We start from the raw sequence: 18,910 nt of genomic DNA on the forward strand, positions 1-18,910 counted from the left end.
TGAAAATTTGGAAAAACACTTAGTTGTGTATTGCAACAAAAATTATTCAGTTTAATAAAATCTTTCCGGAAAATGCGATGATTTTTCTTCTCTCATTTATCATACTTCAGTTTTAGGCTTTTTCTTCAGAAATGTGTAGATTCAAATAAGAAATATTTTGATTTTCTTCCTTTTAAGAAAAAAATGTTTTAGCTGTGTTTGTTGGAAAAAGTAAGTAGTAGTATTTAAATAAGTTGAACTTTTAATTTCTATTTTAAATGCATATTTCTAGTTTTAAGAGCATATATTCAAGTTTTTTAGTGCATATTTGCATGCATATTTTGTCCGTTTTTAGTGCATATAATCCGTTGTCTAGTTATGAGTGAACAGTAGAGGTCTTTAATTAGGACTAATTTAGTAGGCACACCTATATCAAGGAAAAGCAATGATGTAATATGTTAATCAGAATTATTCTTAATTTTTTTCCTTGAATTACTAATGACACAAGAGAAAGATTTTTTTAATACAAATATTCAAAGTTTGGTTACAATTTTTGATGCACTTTTTTTTTAATAGAGATTTACTGGTTTCTTGGAATCCATAATATTTTGCCAGCCCTTTACAATGTTTGATGTGAGATAATGTGTAATCGGAGTCACTATACAAAAATATTACCACTGCCAACAAAAAGTTTCTATAAGTTGAATTGAAATCAAGCAAAAATAAGATAAATAATGAAGAATGTACAATATTAAAAGTTTAAATTAAAATAAGCATATGACAGTTCTACAAAAACACAGAATTAAACACAAAATTTAAAAAAAAAAAAAATCATTACTAAACTAAATCAATGGATTGTAAATGAAAAACAAAATACTTTTAATTTCATTATTATTAAAAAATCATACTTCTAAAGAAGGATGTCCTGTCTCTAAAGCTAATGCTTGAAAGTCACTCTCCAATTCAGAGTTGTCACTGCCACGTACCTAAACAAACATTAAAAAGAAATAACATTATCTACACCGAATTTCTAGAGATAATATTACAATAAATAAAATCAGATTAGTTCTGCAAAAGATACATGCTCTTCTTAAAAAGAAATTTTAAAACTTAATTAAATCCTCACATCCATATCCATAAAAAAGCATTAATGAAGAAAAATAATATCTGCAGTCATACTTTTAACTAACAGTTTATTTGGAACCTTAATCAAAAAAATAAAATCCTATAAAAAGAGTAGAGGTTTCATGATTTGAGATAAAAATTTCCTCACACAATAAAATTATTAAGAAAATTTACTGTGGGTTTTATTTTATAAAAGTCAATACTAAGTTGTGCAATAAAGTCTATCCCCAATGTCACTGAAATACAATTCTTTAAATTATTAGGTAAGATACATCCATTTTGAAGGAATTTTTAGAGTGTCAATTTCATGAATTTAATGAATTTTTATGCAAAAATAAATCATAGAATAGCAAATATAGGGAGAGAATTTCAAAAACCTTCAAACTTTAAAATTCTAAAATTATTGAGAAATTTCATAAAATTTCTAAAGCAGACAAATTATTATGCAAATAAAAAGACCTATTTTTATTTAATTAGATTTTTAAAACTAAAGTTTCATTTTAATTTCTTAATTTTATATCTTACAAGGATGGTTAGTTTTAATAACAAAAACTAGCCAAAACCTGCTTTTTTCAGGGAACATTAACACTACTCATTTAGAGGCAATAACTGGTATAAACAAATAACAAAAAAACACAAATTCTTAGAAATAAAATTTAATTTTAAAACGAATATTTCAAAAAAAAATTTACAAAATAAGATATTAGGGAACACCTAAAAAATACCCCTTAAAATAAAGGGGAATAACTTGTAGCCGGACCAAACGAGTCCCTCAAATTTTAAACGAGCAATCCCCTGACTTCCTACCAAAAAATATTTAGATGAAAACTACATAAACTGTTTTAGAGAAACTAATTTCAAGCAAACTTAGAAAGAAAAAAAAAATTTTATAAATGAAAATATTGTTAAACATAATTTGATTAAAGGATTTTCTTTTTTACCCAAATCATGCAAAAAAATTTAAGGATGGTTTAAGAATGATAAGTATAAGTAGTTTACTTACATCAGTAAGTAAAAAATAAATAAATAATTCAGCTTATAGTCCACAGAAAAATTTTGAAATCTACATTAATGTTATTAAAGTAAATATTTTTTTTTTTTAACTGTGAGAAACTTCTTCAGTTGAATACAATTACATGCATATTTTTCGAACATATATAATTTGTGGTACTTAGTCACAGGTTTTAATTTTCAAATTCCTAGTTTTGTTTCAAATTGATAAAGATCTTATTGCACTAAATATTCTATCATCAATTAATAAATAAAAAAATTGTTTTGCAGTCCATAAACACTCAGTAATGTTTAAAACTCCTTGTGATTGAAATGGCATTTGAAATATTCGAAAGTAATACATTAAAAAGAGGCACATTATTTCATGGCAAAACTGTTGGTTTAAACTTAAACAAAATCCACAGAGGACAACATGCAAAGAACAAGATGAGGATTGATCATGAAACAAACTCATATCATACCCCTTCATTATAACTTCTCTTGTCTAATTGTTTATTCATCACCTCTTTGATCAAATTTTCTAAAACCCTTGGAAAAAAGAGAAGAAGAAAAATTTGACATCTCCCCCTAATTTGAATAGAAAGTTTTTCATCCCTTTTGGAATACATGCAACCTAAATGTTAACTTTTATTTCAACTCATAAAACTTATTGTTTATTTGATTAATGAATTTATAAACAAGTTTTTTGATTAATCAATTTATAAACAAGTTTTTAAAAAAATAAATAAAAAAAAAGCATAATTGTTTACATATTTTAATTTTTTATTTATTTATTTAGTAACTGGAGTGCGTTCACGGAAAAGATAGACCGAAAGTGAACAAATATGCTGCCAGAATCTTAATCAGGTTTGCCCCTTTTGGGATTTTCTCTGCATTTTTTTGTTTTCACGGAATTGTGCTAAAAAATAACGAGTTTAAAATCAATTCTTTCTACGTTTTCTTGTGAAATGTGATTTTTTTTTTCTTTCCTGGCGCTTATTTACAGGACTATAAGTTCAAACGTCTTCTTTTTCCCATCGTTGTTATGACTCAGATCGAACAAATAACAATAAAAGATAACAAATATTCGCCTTTTGTTTAGAGTCAAGCCAAACACGCGTTTGACACCGCCAAGTGACGTATTTTTTTTATTTACATCTAGTAAATCTTTCCGCTGATCGGACTAAAGGAGCTTTTTATATTTGGCAACAAATTCAAATATATGAGCATCGTGCTTTTTTTATCTCTAAATTGACGTAATAGGGGTTATGTTTTCGGTCGCTTCTGAAGGAATAATAAATTGACGCAAATATCTTTGATAGCTGTGAATGCTACACAAGTCTGGATCATTTAAAAATATGACACAATTTTACTCATTTTTTTAAACATGTAACAGCCAAGCTCAACAGAAGATTAGATTACTTAAAAGATTATGCGCGGTTAAAATCTTATCAGTTTTTCATCGCTATTAATAATTCGAGGTAGCGAAAATAATTTAAAAGAAATAAAATTCTAAAAAACTGCGTTTTTCAAGTGAACTGAGAAGGTAGAAACCTTATTTTTACGACGCATAAAACGTACAAAGCGCATTACTTTCGAAAGAAGCGGAAAGGGGGGAGAGAACTTACGAAAGTGATGGCCTTACGTTAGTTTCGCTTTTGGTACGACAATTATAGAATTATTACCTTCTTTTTCATCCATTCGAAAAACTTAATGACTAGAATTTTTATTTATGTTTTTTTTTTTTTTCTTATTGTTTGTGTTATTTTGTATAAGTCGAAAAATTTCCAAACTTTGATTTCGGGTAAAAGAAATAAATTTTGATTGAAATATAAAAGAAAGTTATAATTTCGATTGACAGGTAATTTGCTTTTGTCAATAATATCTCGATAAATTACGCTTGTTCGTGATCAGAAAACGATTAAAAACGTGATTATCAAACGCAGAGCTCTAATAGATCTGAGTGATCTAGGTATGGTGATAATATCGCATATAAACCCAGGACAACCAACAACCAGGACAACCAGGATTACCAACAAAATAAAATCGAAAATTGGTCGACATTTCGTTTGAAAAATGTCATCGTCACAAACACAAAAGCGAGTTAACAAAAATGTGATTATAAAAGTTTAAACGCTAAATCATTTTTATTACTATTTGAAGAAAGAAAACGGCAGCATGTTGTGCTGATTATACTGATAACATTATTTGCTTCCTTTTGTTCGAAAGAGGATTATATCACAGTCTTATCCTTCAAAAATTACTGGATGGAAAAACAAATACCACAACAGAAGTAAGCGGCGAGTAGAAAGTAGACTTCCCTAATTTCTCCTCACCAATTAGGACATTACTTTCACAAACGAGTAGCCGTGAAAGTGAAATACTTGATTCTGGTTTTAAGTGTTAGGCAAGATGCAAGCACGATTCCGCAGTACGCTTTGTGAAGCGGAACTTCCATCAGGAAAAATGATCGCTACATCCATCACACCTTGCGGCAAAAAAAAATAAATAAATAAATAAAAGTCTCCTTCCGGGAGAGACGAGAAGGAACTTGAATTTGCAACTTTCCCTTTTGTTAACCATTATTTGCAAATTACTCTATTAGAGAAAACAATATGTTGAAGAAATAAATTACCAAAACAATTAAGTGATAAAACTAAATTTTTTTAAAAAAATGCTAAATATGCAGTTTAAAACAGTGTTAGCAAATTTTTGCTCATGTGTCACGTTAAAAACAAAGTCCAAAACGCATGTAAAAAAAAAAATAAAAAAAATAATCTTTCTGTAAATATTCTCTGACAAACAAGATTGATAAAGAAATATGGATTTACAACTTTCCCTCTTATTAACCATTATTTGCAAATTACGCTATAAGAGAAAATAATATGTTGAAGGAATAAATTATTGCGAAGGAAGTTAAACGACGAAACTAAATCAAATTAAAGCTAAATAATCAGTTTGAAGCAGGATTGGCTAGTTTATGACGGTTTATGACTAGTTTAGTTATGCTAGTTTATGACCCTAGATATAACAATCACGTCAAAAACTTAAAAATAAATTTAATTTTTTTAATTATATGTTTCATACTTTAATTTACACATCGCACATAGTATTTCGGATAAAATGTTATGATCTACTTTATAAAATTTGGTGTTAGAAAGAAAAAGAAAAAAAACTTTTTATTAAATAAAATAAGCTTAAAATATAGACTACTAGTTACAAAAATGATATTAAAAGATCTGCTGGAAGCATAAAATTTGCTTTAAATAACACTTTCTAATAACAGAAAATGAACTTTAAACATTCATCATTACAATAACATAAAGACAAGGTAAGGTAATATAAAACTAAGTTTATAAGTGCATAACTAGAAGTGTGCAGATTATTTAGATAAAAGTTTTCTTATTTTATTATAGTATTAAAATTTAGGCAATTCTATTCATAAATTAATCCATTGTTAAAATTTGGGTTTTATGCAATTGTTCGACTTTGAAATATACTTAAAAAAAAATAATAATAATAGTGAATTATAACAAAATATATACAATTTCCATTTTAATATGAAAATTAACAGCACTTAATTTTTGGTTTCATTGTATTTATTAATAAACTAGTTAAAGAAGCTTTCTTATAAAGCCTAAAAAGATCCTAAATAAAAGTACCTTTGATATAAAAGTGAAGAAAAAAAATTTTCTTCTGCTCAAGACTGTATTAATTTCTGATTTAATATAATCATTTTCTATTATAAATAAGTAAACAATTGAATCATACATTAATAAGCATTTATATTTAAACAAATGTTCAAATACATTTTTTAAAAAAATTCAAATAGGATCTTATGGAAGATTTATCTAAATGGGAAATTAATACTACTGATACCAAATTTTTTCATAAAATATAGTACATCATAAAATTAAAACACATCTAACTTTTTTTTTTCACAATATTTAATTTTTACTTCTTTAGCTAATACTGCCTTTTTTTACCTACTTGCCTACTAATTTTTACTTCTTTAGCTAATACTTTTACTTCTTACCTAATAAATAAATTAATTCTATGTGAGCTAAAAGTATTTCCTAAAGTGAGAAAAAGTTAGTTTCGCTTTCTACTACTCAGTTTTGAAGCAGAAACGGCGTTAGTTTCGTTTTCATTTTCCATGCCAGCAGTTTGTTTACAAATTGAAACTTTTATAACTCAACAACTAAAGCTTCAATTTTAATTCTGTTTGTTGTATAATGCTCACAAAAGTGTGAATTTTTTTAAAATCACAAAAATTGAAGATTTTACGAATTTTACTCATTTTGAACGTCCATTGTCCCCTTAAAATGTTTTCCATAATCTGAAAAATGTGCTTTAAGTATATGTTACCAATAACTGACACTACTTAGGTCTATTTTTTCTCACAATTTTAATGAAACTTAGACGAGTTACTAAATATTTAATCAAAATATTAAATATTATGAAATATATTAGTATATCAGGGTTAAAAGGTTTTTCTGATAATTTTCAATTTCAATTATACATTAAGAATCTTTGTTATGAATTTAATATAATTTACACAATTATTCATTCTATCACTTTCTTTATAATCAAACTGAAATAACTGATTTAGGCATGACATATTTCACTCTACTGCAGAGTTTTAATTTAAGGAAACCTTGGTGAAAACAGGGAACCTTTGAGAAAGAAATGCAAAATCAGAAATCTAATGTTGAAAACTATTTTAACTAATTTAATATGGTAGTTAAATAAATAAAACATTAGAATTTTTTGATAATGTTTAGTCATGATATTTATTTAAAGGTAATAAAATCATAATAAAATACAAATAAGTAGAAAAATATGATGTGTATTACTCTCATACTAAATTTGTTTTCAGCTAATGAGTAAATGCAATAATATATTTTTATTATTTGTATTTTCAGGTTTGCTATTTTTAAGAGTAGATTGAATAACAGTTGCAAACAAAAGTTAAATCCAAGTCGTTATAATTTAAATAAAATTTTAGAAGATAGTTTTTATTTTAAAAACGACAAAAAAATATTATTTTTAAACAGCTCAACTAAAAACTAATTTGAATGTGTTTTATTACAGTTTCAATAGTATAAGTTGGTTTACGTTTATATTGATAAGAAGCACGTATAATTAAAATTTGCCATTGGTAACTTTAAACTAATTTTTTACTAGAAAGTGTGTTTTTTACAAATTAGCTTAATGAAACAATTTTTAATTAAGTTTTGCTAAAGTTATCTTAACATCCGGCTAACCATGGAAGGTGTTCAAGAATTTTTTTCTCTGTGCAATATTAGTACCCATTAGCTTCACATAAAAAGTTGTTAATTTCATTTCTGTCAATTTACCGCTTGTTGTTTGTATATTTTGAGGGTTTAAATAAAATCACAAGGATACAGAGATAGATTTGTAACATTAGGGATAGCTAAACCAGAGTTCTCCCTAAGCATTTTTTTAAGGGCGGCCCGCCCTGCTTGCCCTTTGATACTTATAAGTGCATCTTTTTTTACCTTTCTGTAAAAATAAGCTGCCATCCCTTAAAAACACTGCCTTTTTATTCCTACACTATTTCGAAAAAAAAATAATTCATTGTTTAAATAATAATTACACACTGGTAAAATTATCTGTGTTTATAGATTTAATTCTGATTACCATTACAAGTATTTACTTTGTTAGGATTATACTGAGAACTGGTTAAATTTTAATAAGTATAATATTTTAGAAGGGGGATATTAATAAACGTTTTAAGTGATTTTAAAATTTGAAGTACAGACTCAATGATTTTGTATGTGAAAAGCGGATAACTCAACAATTTTTGATCCAAACAGAAAAAAAAAATGAGATTTGATTTTTTCCAAGTTTCTTTATTTTTCTACATGCCGCATCAATAAAGCACAATTATCTAAACATAAATAGTCTAAATTAAAAGTCAACATTTTATATGGTGAAATGTACTTATGAGTGGTAAGTTTAGTTTTTTTCTCAGATGAATAGTTTTAGTATAATAAAAGGATTAGATTAATAATTATATTTATAAATATTTAACATTGACTAATTATACTTAATTTAAGATGAGCAGTTATTCAAACTTATGGGCGAACAAAAAAAATATTCAAATCTTATTGGTTTAGAACTCATTCTGCTGGCTCTTTTGTTTTGTTCCAATTGTAGTGATGACACTATAGTTTGTCTAAAATAAGAACTCCCCAGACATTCGTCTGAACCTGTGGTGGTGACTATGGTAACGAATGAGGCAGGACTATTTCAAGTAGGGGTGCAGGGTAACTGTTTTGGGAGTGGTTTCAGAGGAGAGAAAGGGAATCTCTTTCTTCGGTCTACTGTGTTAGTCCTAGAGTGACGCTACCCTCCCTAAAATGCACCATTCTTGTTTCCATAGCACCTGACGGCCTCAGACTTTGTGGTAAGAGTTCTTAGCTTAGACAAACTATACCAGAAATTTTAAAATAGAGCACAAAAATAGAAATCGAGCACAGAAATAAAAACAAGAATATAAAAATGAAAAACTTATATTTTATACTATTTTATTAGCAGTAATTAAATATATCTATGCATAATTTTCTAGTCAATCATTTACGAAAACAATAAACATGAATAATTGTCATTAGCTTATGCTTTTAACTAAAATAGGTTCTAGCTTTTATAAGCAATAGTGAAATTATACAGAAATGAATGAAAGTGAAATTATACAGAAATAGAGCAAAATTTATTTTTATTGAGCAAATGCTTCAGCATTAACAACAACAAAATTTTTTTTTTTTTTTTTAAATATTTTCTACCTTTTTCCTCAAAAAACTGCAAAAATTTAATTCTTAGCATCTTAAAGTTTTGACTTAGCAATTCTTACATTAAAGCCTCAGAACTCATCTACACAAAATGGATTTTTAATCAAAAATAATTCTTATATTTTCTCTAAGCTGAAGCTTTAAAACAAAATCTGAGCACACAGCTATATAAATGATTAACTAAACAGGCTTAAACGAAATAAGGTAGTAACAAGACCAACCTCTAAAACAGAGTCATCGCCAAGGGCCCATCTTGACTGTTTCGCATAATTTTGAAAATCGGGGTCAGTCTGCGGACGCTGAAAAAAATAGCCCACCATGGCATCATCCTGTGACCGGGTGGCTATGTGTCTCACAGACTGAACCCCACTCATCTCGGGATGGCCGTTGGTCAGCACTTCATGTGGTCGGTCAGGCCAAACCACTTCATTCATGCTAAAAAAGAAAACAAACATCAGTAATGATAATATTAATAACTTGCACAAGTACAAACTATTCTAAAGTGTCTTTCCATAGTATTTGACTCGTGGTCATACTTTAAAAAAATTGAATAATCATTATTTTACTTCAGAAATGACAGAGTATTATCTCAAATTTATACAGCTTTCCAAACATAGGAAGTCAATGAAGCAAATTAATTAAATTTCAAACAATTAAAATGATAAGTAAAACTATTTTCAAATGTAATATTTTTAGGATAAAGTAAAACTAATTAAAGTCATTTCCTTTATTGATTTCCTAATACTAATAAGAGTGAAAAAGATAAAGAAAACCTCCGCTGTTCACCAGATAAAACAAAGAAAGCAGTTGTCTATAAAAATATTCCACACCAGCAAATGACCTTTATACTGATTAAAAAATCCAAAACTTAAAAGTAGAAAAAAAATTTTATCTTTTAATAAAAACTAAAATAATTCCATTACATTACTTGTTACATTGAATCTATTTAAGGAACTAAATAGATTCAAAAGTCTACAAAAAATAAGAGCTTGAAAAAAAAATGGAGACAAATAAAGAAAATTGCAAATGTTTCCTTCTGATCAAAAATCTAAACTTTTATATTATTGTCAATTTATATTAGTATTTATACATTAATATATTCAAATAAATAATCGCAAGAAACTGAAGCGGTAATATAAAAACGAGTTAAAAACTTCATTGGCTTCAAAAATTTTTAGATTGGAAATAAGAGGCAAATACGTTTCAAGCATTTTAAATTAGGTGCCCATTTTCACGCCTTGCTAGGTGTAAATAAGAAGTGAAACAAAAGTGATATAAAATTTTTAAAAACGTAATGTTGCCAACGAAAAATGGAAAAATAAAGGTGAGATACACACTAGAAAAAAAAGGCTTTATTCTATTTGTATATTTTAAGCAAATGAAGTTTTTAATCAGGTAACATCATTAGCATAATCTGAAATATAAATTTGTATTAAGATTTAAGCATATCCAATCAAACTCAGCTTTTGCCAGCTTTGATTTAACAAGATCACTAACAAATATTTTCTTTTAACTTGTTATAAATTTAATTAGTATAAAATAAAACTGAAAAAATACAGCATCATAAAAAATATAGTATCTGTAAGTCCCTATAAATTTTTTCAGAAAAATATTGCGTAAAACAAGACCCAATTTGCTATATTTCTTTGATCAAGTCACTAGTAAAAGGCCATCATATAGGCATTTAAACTGTATTGGCTATAAAAAAATTATTTTTTTGCAATTCTTACTCTTTTAGCCATTTTTTTTCTTTTTCAAATAAGGTGAAGGCTCGATATAGTGAACCTTGTCTTCCAAAAGAAAATAGTTGTTGTAAAGAAAGGACCTCATATCATAAGTACACAAAAACACCATAAACCTTTATTCATAACTGCAAAACACAGGGTTAATTTTGAAGAAAAAAAATCCCATACTTTAATGAAGTAGGATACTGAAGAATTATTCATAATAAAACTTTTTCTTATACATTATAGGAAAAAAAATATGTTTAAAAGAATATGAGGCAGTATTATTTAATAAATATATATCCGAATAACTGTAAGAACCACATTATTAATTGAAAATATGTAAATAATATGTAAATTTTATTGAGAGGTATTATATAATATAGAGATCATTCATCATCAAATAAATAGCTGATTAAATAAGTTCCTTGAAACTTTTACAAACACAAATGGAAAATCCATAAAGGCAATTTGATTTGAAAACGTTAACGTTTTTAACACTTATTGTCAAACATTTTTAGCTTATTTAACATTAAACATTTTCAATGAGAATAAAAAAAATTAAATCAAATTTTGAATATTACATCAGAATCATTGGTTCAGTTAATAGAAATAGCAAATGGGGCTTATGTATCAGTAAGACTAGAGAGCGTTGAATTGAATGCATTTCAAAATATTGTGAAAATTTGACTAAAAATGCTTAGCTGAAAAAATAAAAAAAAATTTAATTTTATCCATTTTCAATTAATTTTTCCAACTTAAAACATAAATAATTTAGCAAAAGAAAACTGATTTAATTTCAATAAAGGTAGTCAGATAAGACACAGGTGTTACACCATGATGGCACAATAATATTTAGTTATTTCTATCACAAAATAATTGGGTTCATCACAAGGGTAGGTTTTCAATATCAAAAACAGGTTTCTGGCATAACAGAAGTTGAAACTGGTCAAAACTGTCAAAAACCTATACATGCAGCAAAACTAACCTTTAAGCATTACCAAAACAACTGCCTATTTATATAATTTTCAAGTGGTTTTGCCAAATAATACTTTTTGCCCCCAAATTTAGGAACTTTCTTAAATTAAGAATAATAATTATAATATAGCATTTTTACTAAATAATAATTAAATCAGTTTATATTCACTATTATCATTTAACAAAATTCACAGAGGGCTGCATTTTAATATACTTTTCTAAGATGGATAACATGTAAATTTATACAAGAGAACATATGCTATAATCACTTAACCGTTAACTATAAAAATAAAAGAGTAGAAATATAATTTCATAGTTCTTAGTGCTAAAAATTATTAAGATATAAATAGGCAAAAAATAGCTTACGATAAAGTTTTACTCAATAACATATATGGCAAGTGTTACAAGGCAAACAGTTATAATAAAAACCATTTTTCTTTTATCATTTGGGACAAGATATTTGAGAAAGAAATATTTTTTATATATATTCAAAATTGCAACAATAATTATCGAATACATATAGCATACCTGCCAACTTCCACTCTTTCCGAAAATGTATTTTCAGAGTGGTTGCAAAACAATAAACGAAAAACAATTTGACTCAAAAATATATTTATATTTTGATCTTGTTGAAATTCACTTTTCAAGGATTATTATGCTTTCATATATTTATTGTAATTATTTATATGTAGTGGTGGTCAAACTCATTTATAATTATCATTATAATTCAAAAAGTTAATTGGAATAACCTAAGTATTGCTACCACTTTAAATATGAAAATAAAATCTTCCGGAAAATCCGGAAGAGTTGGCAGGTATGATATAGGCGTGATATCAAATTTTCTTTAGTTTTCAAATATATAAATAATATTTACTGAGCCTTTAATGGATAAATAAAAATACAAATGTAGAAGAGCAAATAAAAAATGGTTACAAAAAGAAAAAAATTTCAGAACTAAGCATCTTTATAAACAGTCAAGTTGGTTTTTCTTTTTATATTTAATACAAATTCTAGTTTTTTCAGAATATAAATATAAAAAATTTTCATTTTCCTTCCTATTAAATTATTCTTAATATATAAGAATCTGCATTTGTTTGTTACCTTTGCTTTGAACAATATTTTAAACAACAAGTATTAATGAGGTCTATTCTATGACAGATCATTACACATCATAATTTAAAGAATGCTAAGATTAGGTTTCCGAGCATTGGTAGGATAACAACAAAATCATAAAATGCATTAAAAAAAAATTTTTAAGGTACATTTAAAACATTAGCATATAAATTTATAGACAAAAATTTATATAAGACATGTCCTGACTAATCAACTAATCATCGTAGCTTACAGAAGCTAGAAGTATGAAATTTGGACAATGGGCTTCTTTTACGTCATAGGCACCGATTAAGGATTTTTCGACATTCCACCCAAAGGGGGCAAATTAAGGGCTAAAAGGTTGTTTGAAAACCTCCCAATTTCGTTAGGTTAAGTAAAAAACGTTAAAAAGTTGTGTTAAATAATTGAGTACTTGCAACTTGAGAAGCATGATTAGGCCAGAGAGATTTCCATATGTTGATCTGTGGCAGAATAATCACCACGTCTTGGCAAATTGAGGGCAGAGGTCTGCGAGAAACTAAAAAAGACATCACAGAAAGGCCAACCCCCGAACAAACATCTACATTTTTTTTTGTTTTGTTTTTTTTAATTTTAAGTTTGAAATCTATTTGGCACCTTGGCAATTGTAGTTGGCACCACAGATCACGATACGAAAATATCAACTTTACGACTAACCATGTGATATAATTCACATGCTTATACTAAGCGGTTTAATATTACGGCAATGAGACTTGGTTTAGTATAACGCTGAATCAATATTCAGGTTAGATTTGATTAGATGCCTATAAGCATTGTTATAAGCGTGTCAGTCCCAAATGTCTTCTGAATCATAGCATAAATAAATATTAAAATTTACCTGCGATAACACAGGTTATTCAACATTAAATATTTAATTAGTTGTACGTTAAGTATCCAGACGCGTTTTGTTAGGTAGTATGAATTTCTAATTAGTATTATACATATATTATATATATATCATATATATATATATAATTATAAGTTTAAACACATAAAATTTAATATAGTACGAAAAAGTTTAGTTTCCTTTCATATTTGCTATTTTAAAAAATAAATTTTTTTTTATTTTACTTTAATACAAAATGATAAAATCTATTTGTCTATTATAATGTTTTATTTTTAAAAGAATTATGTCTCGTTTTCCTAAATAAATATAATATGTACTCTGACATCTAGTTAAATTATGGATTCTTATTTTTAATTTAAATATTCTATTTTCTAAAAATGAATCAACTGTTTTTAGATGTATGTGAACTGGAAACACACTGAAAAAATTTAACTATTAATTCAGAATAAATAAATAAAATAATTCTGTAATAGAATTCTTCTCAGAATAAATAAATAACTATTATCAATATTTATTTCCTTACAATTATTCAACTGGTAAAATTTTTATTAGTTCCTTTTTCTGGAAGGAGGGATATATTAATGAACTTATTTAGTAATTTTAAATGCTACCATCATTTTTGTTTATATATGTAGCTTTAATTTAAAAATGCACCTTTAAATGTTTATTTTCTCATAATTTTCAGCTTGCAATACATATATATATTTATATAAAAGCTTTTAAAATGGTTATCAATAAATCAATTTTCTTAGTTTACTCTTTAGAAGAAAATTATACACTGATAATATTTTAGCTTGCCTTTAATTTTCATTAACTTCAAATTTTACTGTTATTTTGATACTAAGTAATAACATTTAATATAATTAATAAAAAATAGAAAAATTTTCTTCGCTAAATTTATGAGTTTTAATACAAAACAAAATTCAAATTATAATGTTGATTAATTTATAACCAAAATTGTTTGAGGTTAAAAATAAGAAAACATAATATTAATGGGTTAAGATTTGATTCTCTTCTAGTATTTTAACTTTTGAACGGGAAGTTTCATATTACTATGTCTATAATATGTATGAAAATTATTAAAATTTTCATTATAATTATTAAAATAATAATATAAAAATTAATGTATAATAATTAATATACAAATAATAATTAAAGTTTTAAAAATTGCTTCTTTTTTATTAGAATGTGTTTTTTAAAGTTAATTCCAGCAGATCTTTTGTTAGTATGCATACATCAATTAATATTAAGTAAATATATGTACTTGAAGGGTTATTATGTAATAGGAGGTATTATGTATCTAATGTACTATGTAGAGGGGTTATGTGTTTTGTAAATTAAGAAGGTTTTTTTCTCCCAAAGACTTTTTTCTTTTTAACATATGTCAAATTGTGTTAGGAAAATAGTATTGATTATTTTATAGACCAGCAATGTGCTTTTTAGAACAACATTTGAACAAATAAAAGGCTATGTTCTTGACGTGATAATTTGTGAGAGCCAATAAAAACTAACATGTCAAAAACTTAATAATCTCAAGTTTTCATAAAATTAATACTAATGCCTAACACATTTCAACCTTAGATAACAGTTTTCAAAACTAATAAAAAAAACTACTTCAGAATGAAATAAGTATGCAGTTCTTGACTTAGACGAGGTTTTTTTATTACTCAAAAATAAGAAGTTAAACATGTCTATCTTCATTTATTTAAAATGCGTTAAAAAAGATCCGATTAAAAGAATATTAAAACGATCTAACTATAATTGCTTTCGTACAAAAGATAAAAATACATAAAAGCTGAATTGGAAAAATAGAGAGCGTCAATTAGAAATATTTTAGTTAATAAGTCTAGTGAAAATTGACATGGGTGTAAGTGTTCCCTGCCCCGAGGATATTTAAGACCGAAGATAAACAATTAACTTATGTCACATATTTTCCAATTAAATTTAATTTATATGTATATTTAAATAATACTTAACTCGAATAATTCTCCTCAGCTTAACAGTGCTCTAATTTGTTGTTGTCATACTTCCCCCTCCCCCTTTTGACTCCCCTAAATATATTTGTACTTGGTTCACCCCACATAAAATCTAAAGTTACGTACAATAAAAGAAAAACTACATAAAATCACTTGAATCCAATATACGTATTAATAAATTTTGGCATGATTTTTTTTCTCCTTTTTTTAATGAAAGGTATTTAATAAGAATTACGAAACAATGAAAAAAAAACCTATGTCTGAATTTATATATCATATAAAGTATCAAAATATTTAATTAAATGGAAGCAAATACCAATATCAAGACTTTATTATTTAGAAAATAAAGCTAAATAATTCATCATTTAATAAAAGCCTTTTGTGGAGCAAAGTAAGTCACTTCACTTGGTTTTTGGTGAAAGCGAATGAATATCATTCTAAGCGATCTGAAAACACGCGGTAGTTAAAGAGAATCCCGATATATGCATCCGCCATTGTTAGAATGAAGTATATAAGGAGGAAATATAAGCTTCTTTCATTTCATAAGAGCATATTTATATATAAATGTTTCTTATGATTAATAAACTATATTCAACCTACCATGATGGAGTGGATTTCATGGCCAGAAAATTTAATAGCTTTCTCTTATTCAGCACGCGACATATTGGAACACCGACGAATCATGGGATTGAAAAAACTGCACGGCAAAGTGTATAATCCCAGGAAAGTGAATTTGCTCTCGTTCAGCATTTCATATTTGGTATTTCAGTTTAATTTTTACATAATATTATCTCTTTCACTTGCCAAATTTCAGTGAAATGGGTACCTAGTTTTTATTTACAATTAGTTTTCGAATGTAAAATCACTTTCACTCTTCACCTTACAATCCGTTGTTTACCATCGCCTGTAGGGTTGCCACAACTAGTCTTAGAGACGAGTTGGAAAGAGAAAATGCGGCGGAACGATGACTACCGCCAATAAAAATTTTCTCAATACCCTGAACCACAAAAAAATTTGCAGTTTTTGCGCATGCACAATTTAAGAACTTCTATCCATTTTATTATACCCAAACTTTTTTCATTCAATATGCAAAAACAATAGATTGTTATTATTCATTTTACATTATTTGGAAACCTCAAATAAAATTCATATTTTTTTAATATACTCCATTTCATTAAATAAAAAACATTGTAATAAAATGATTATAATGAAAACTATAAAAAGAGAAGTTTTATGAAGTAATTGAGAACAGGAGGTTAAATAAGAATAACATTAAAAGTACAGCTACTAATAAAGTGTTAAAAAATTATGTTCAATTAATTATTTTAAATTTTAACGTCCTCATTTAACTAACTTAATTCGCTGACGATTATATATTTTTGAAATTTAATCTTTGCAAAATCGTTTTCTAAGCATAATTTTAACAAAAATATAGAATTAAATTAAAGAAACCTTTTCGGAGAATATGTTTTCAAACAGTTTTGTTAATTGTAAGAAATCAGAATGATTTAAAGCAACACAATTTTATTTTCATTATAATAAAATTTTCGAAGAATTTTGGTCCCTTAATTAAATTTCATCTGGCCCCAACATGAGATTTAATTAAGAGAAGAGAAAGAATTTAACTCATTACAAACGTTTCATTTCTTTTCAAAAATGTAATATCAATCATTGAATTTAAGTGACGAATTTGCATTGTTAACAAAAAAAAATTGCCGTTTAACCTTCTTTTTTTATCTTTTTATTTTACATTTTAAAATACAGGGGCATTTAAATTTTTTAAAACAAATTTAAAATGCGCAAGAAAAAAAATTTGTGGAAAATTTTTATTAATTTATTAAGTCAATAAAAATGATTGATTGAAGTGATCAGTAATTGATTAAAATGAAAGAAAAAAAAATGCTTTTAAAAAATGATTCTTTTTTTTTTAAAGTTTTCGCTGGCTTTTAACCTAATTAAATTAAAATCGATGATGATTCGTGAAATTTTGTTTCATTTGTCTGAAATATTAGGAAGGGGTTTTTAAAATTTCTAATTATTACCAACCGTTCTCCACGTCAACGATGCCCATGTTGAGACACTTAACGTTCATAAATTAAAACTTCAATTTTATTTAAGGGGGGGGGGATCATCAACAAAAGTTTATGAGAAAAACAGGAGTAATAAACAATGCTATTCATTGGGAAAATAAATTTTTTGAGTTTATGAAAAACGCGTCAAATATCATCAAGAACGAATTTAAATAAATAATAAAATTAAAAAAATAATTATAATAAAACTATTTAACATTCCTCGTCCGTCCCCTAAGGATAAATCCAAAACTAAAACCAGATACACTTACGCAGGCAAAATCGCCAAATATAGTAACCAAAAACTAACCGCACGTCTGTTGTAAGGCCAACGCCCTGTGTTTTGCACCTCTGCGAAGCGAGGTAGTCGCGTTTCAGGTGAAGCTTTCTACAAGGTTGACGCGAACAGAGGCTTGTTTTAAAACCTGTGGAGTGGCAGACAATATTTTAAGTAATCAGCTGTGTTTGATATAATCACGTTATTATTTAAGTTTTAAAAAATCTGCATTTAATTTTCAAAAAGATAAGTAATCAAAATAGAAGCTAAATTTTTTAAAACATTTTTAAAAAAAATTGTACAAATAGCTTTTTATATAAAAATTTTTTGAAACTAAATTGAAAGCAGAATTAAAAACCAATACTGAAGCTCTTAGAAATAAAGTATTTAAATTATTTCATTGATTTCTAATCGTGATTTTTCTTCTAGACTGATATAAATGCATAAAGCCAAATGCTCAGTATCAAATGCCCAATCCCTTAAAGTTAAAAAAAGTAAGAAGAAAAAAAAAAAAACAGTTCTATGTCAACTTTTTATTTTAACAACTCAATTTATTTTGTAACAATTTAAGAATGGATAAAATGCAGAGTTTAAAATCACAAGAGTTGGAAATGGCTCTGCTGTACAAAATTCTAACAATATTATGCACTCCAACTAAAGAAATTAAACAGTGCAAATAAATTAAGTTTGACGCAAAAACTAAGGCGAAATGCCAAAAACAAACGAAAGGACAATTTGGAATTAACTGCATTTCCAATAAAACCAATTTGAAAACGCAAAATCAATTCAAAATGTACTTTTTTTTTCTGTAATAAAAAATTTTATATTTATAAAATTATTGTGATAAAGATATTGTTATGGCAGATTATTAATTGCCAAAAAAAAAAATTGCTTTCTAACAAAATATCATTAACTTGCGTATAGAAGTTCTTAAGATTCAAATAAAAGTCAATGAATGTAAAAAAATTTGTTTTCGTAAATTAATAGATCTGCATTTTA

General features: G+C 26.4%; 1 protein-coding gene across 5 annotated transcripts in view; it reads right to left on the reverse strand.

Moving 5' to 3' along the window:
* Positions 1–18,910, reverse strand: part of pum (pumilio) — an 89,278-nt gene that overhangs the window by 52,688 nt on the left and 17,680 nt on the right. For 3 of the 5 annotated variants that reach the window (XM_071181982.2, XM_016071310.4, XM_016071311.4), the window contains exons 3-4: positions 9,131–9,344; positions 888–965 (exon numbers count right to left, since the gene is read on the reverse strand). In XM_071181982.2, coding sequence (XP_071038083.1) covers positions 888–965; positions 9,131–9,343 — 291 coding nt within the window. In that variant the 5' untranslated portion in view covers position 9,344. Of the gene's footprint in view, positions 1–887; positions 966–9,130; positions 9,345–16,165; positions 16,545–18,910 lie in introns of those variants that run through there. The other 2 variants (XM_016071308.4, XM_016071307.4) reach the window with 2 other exon arrangements.

The sequence above is a fragment of the Parasteatoda tepidariorum genome, chromosome 4, assembly GCF_982258835.1.
Source record: "Parasteatoda tepidariorum strain Cologne lab strain chromosome 4, Ptep-v5.0, whole genome shotgun sequence".
In the NCBI taxonomy this organism is placed as follows: domain Eukaryota; kingdom Metazoa; phylum Arthropoda; class Arachnida; order Araneae; family Theridiidae; genus Parasteatoda; species Parasteatoda tepidariorum.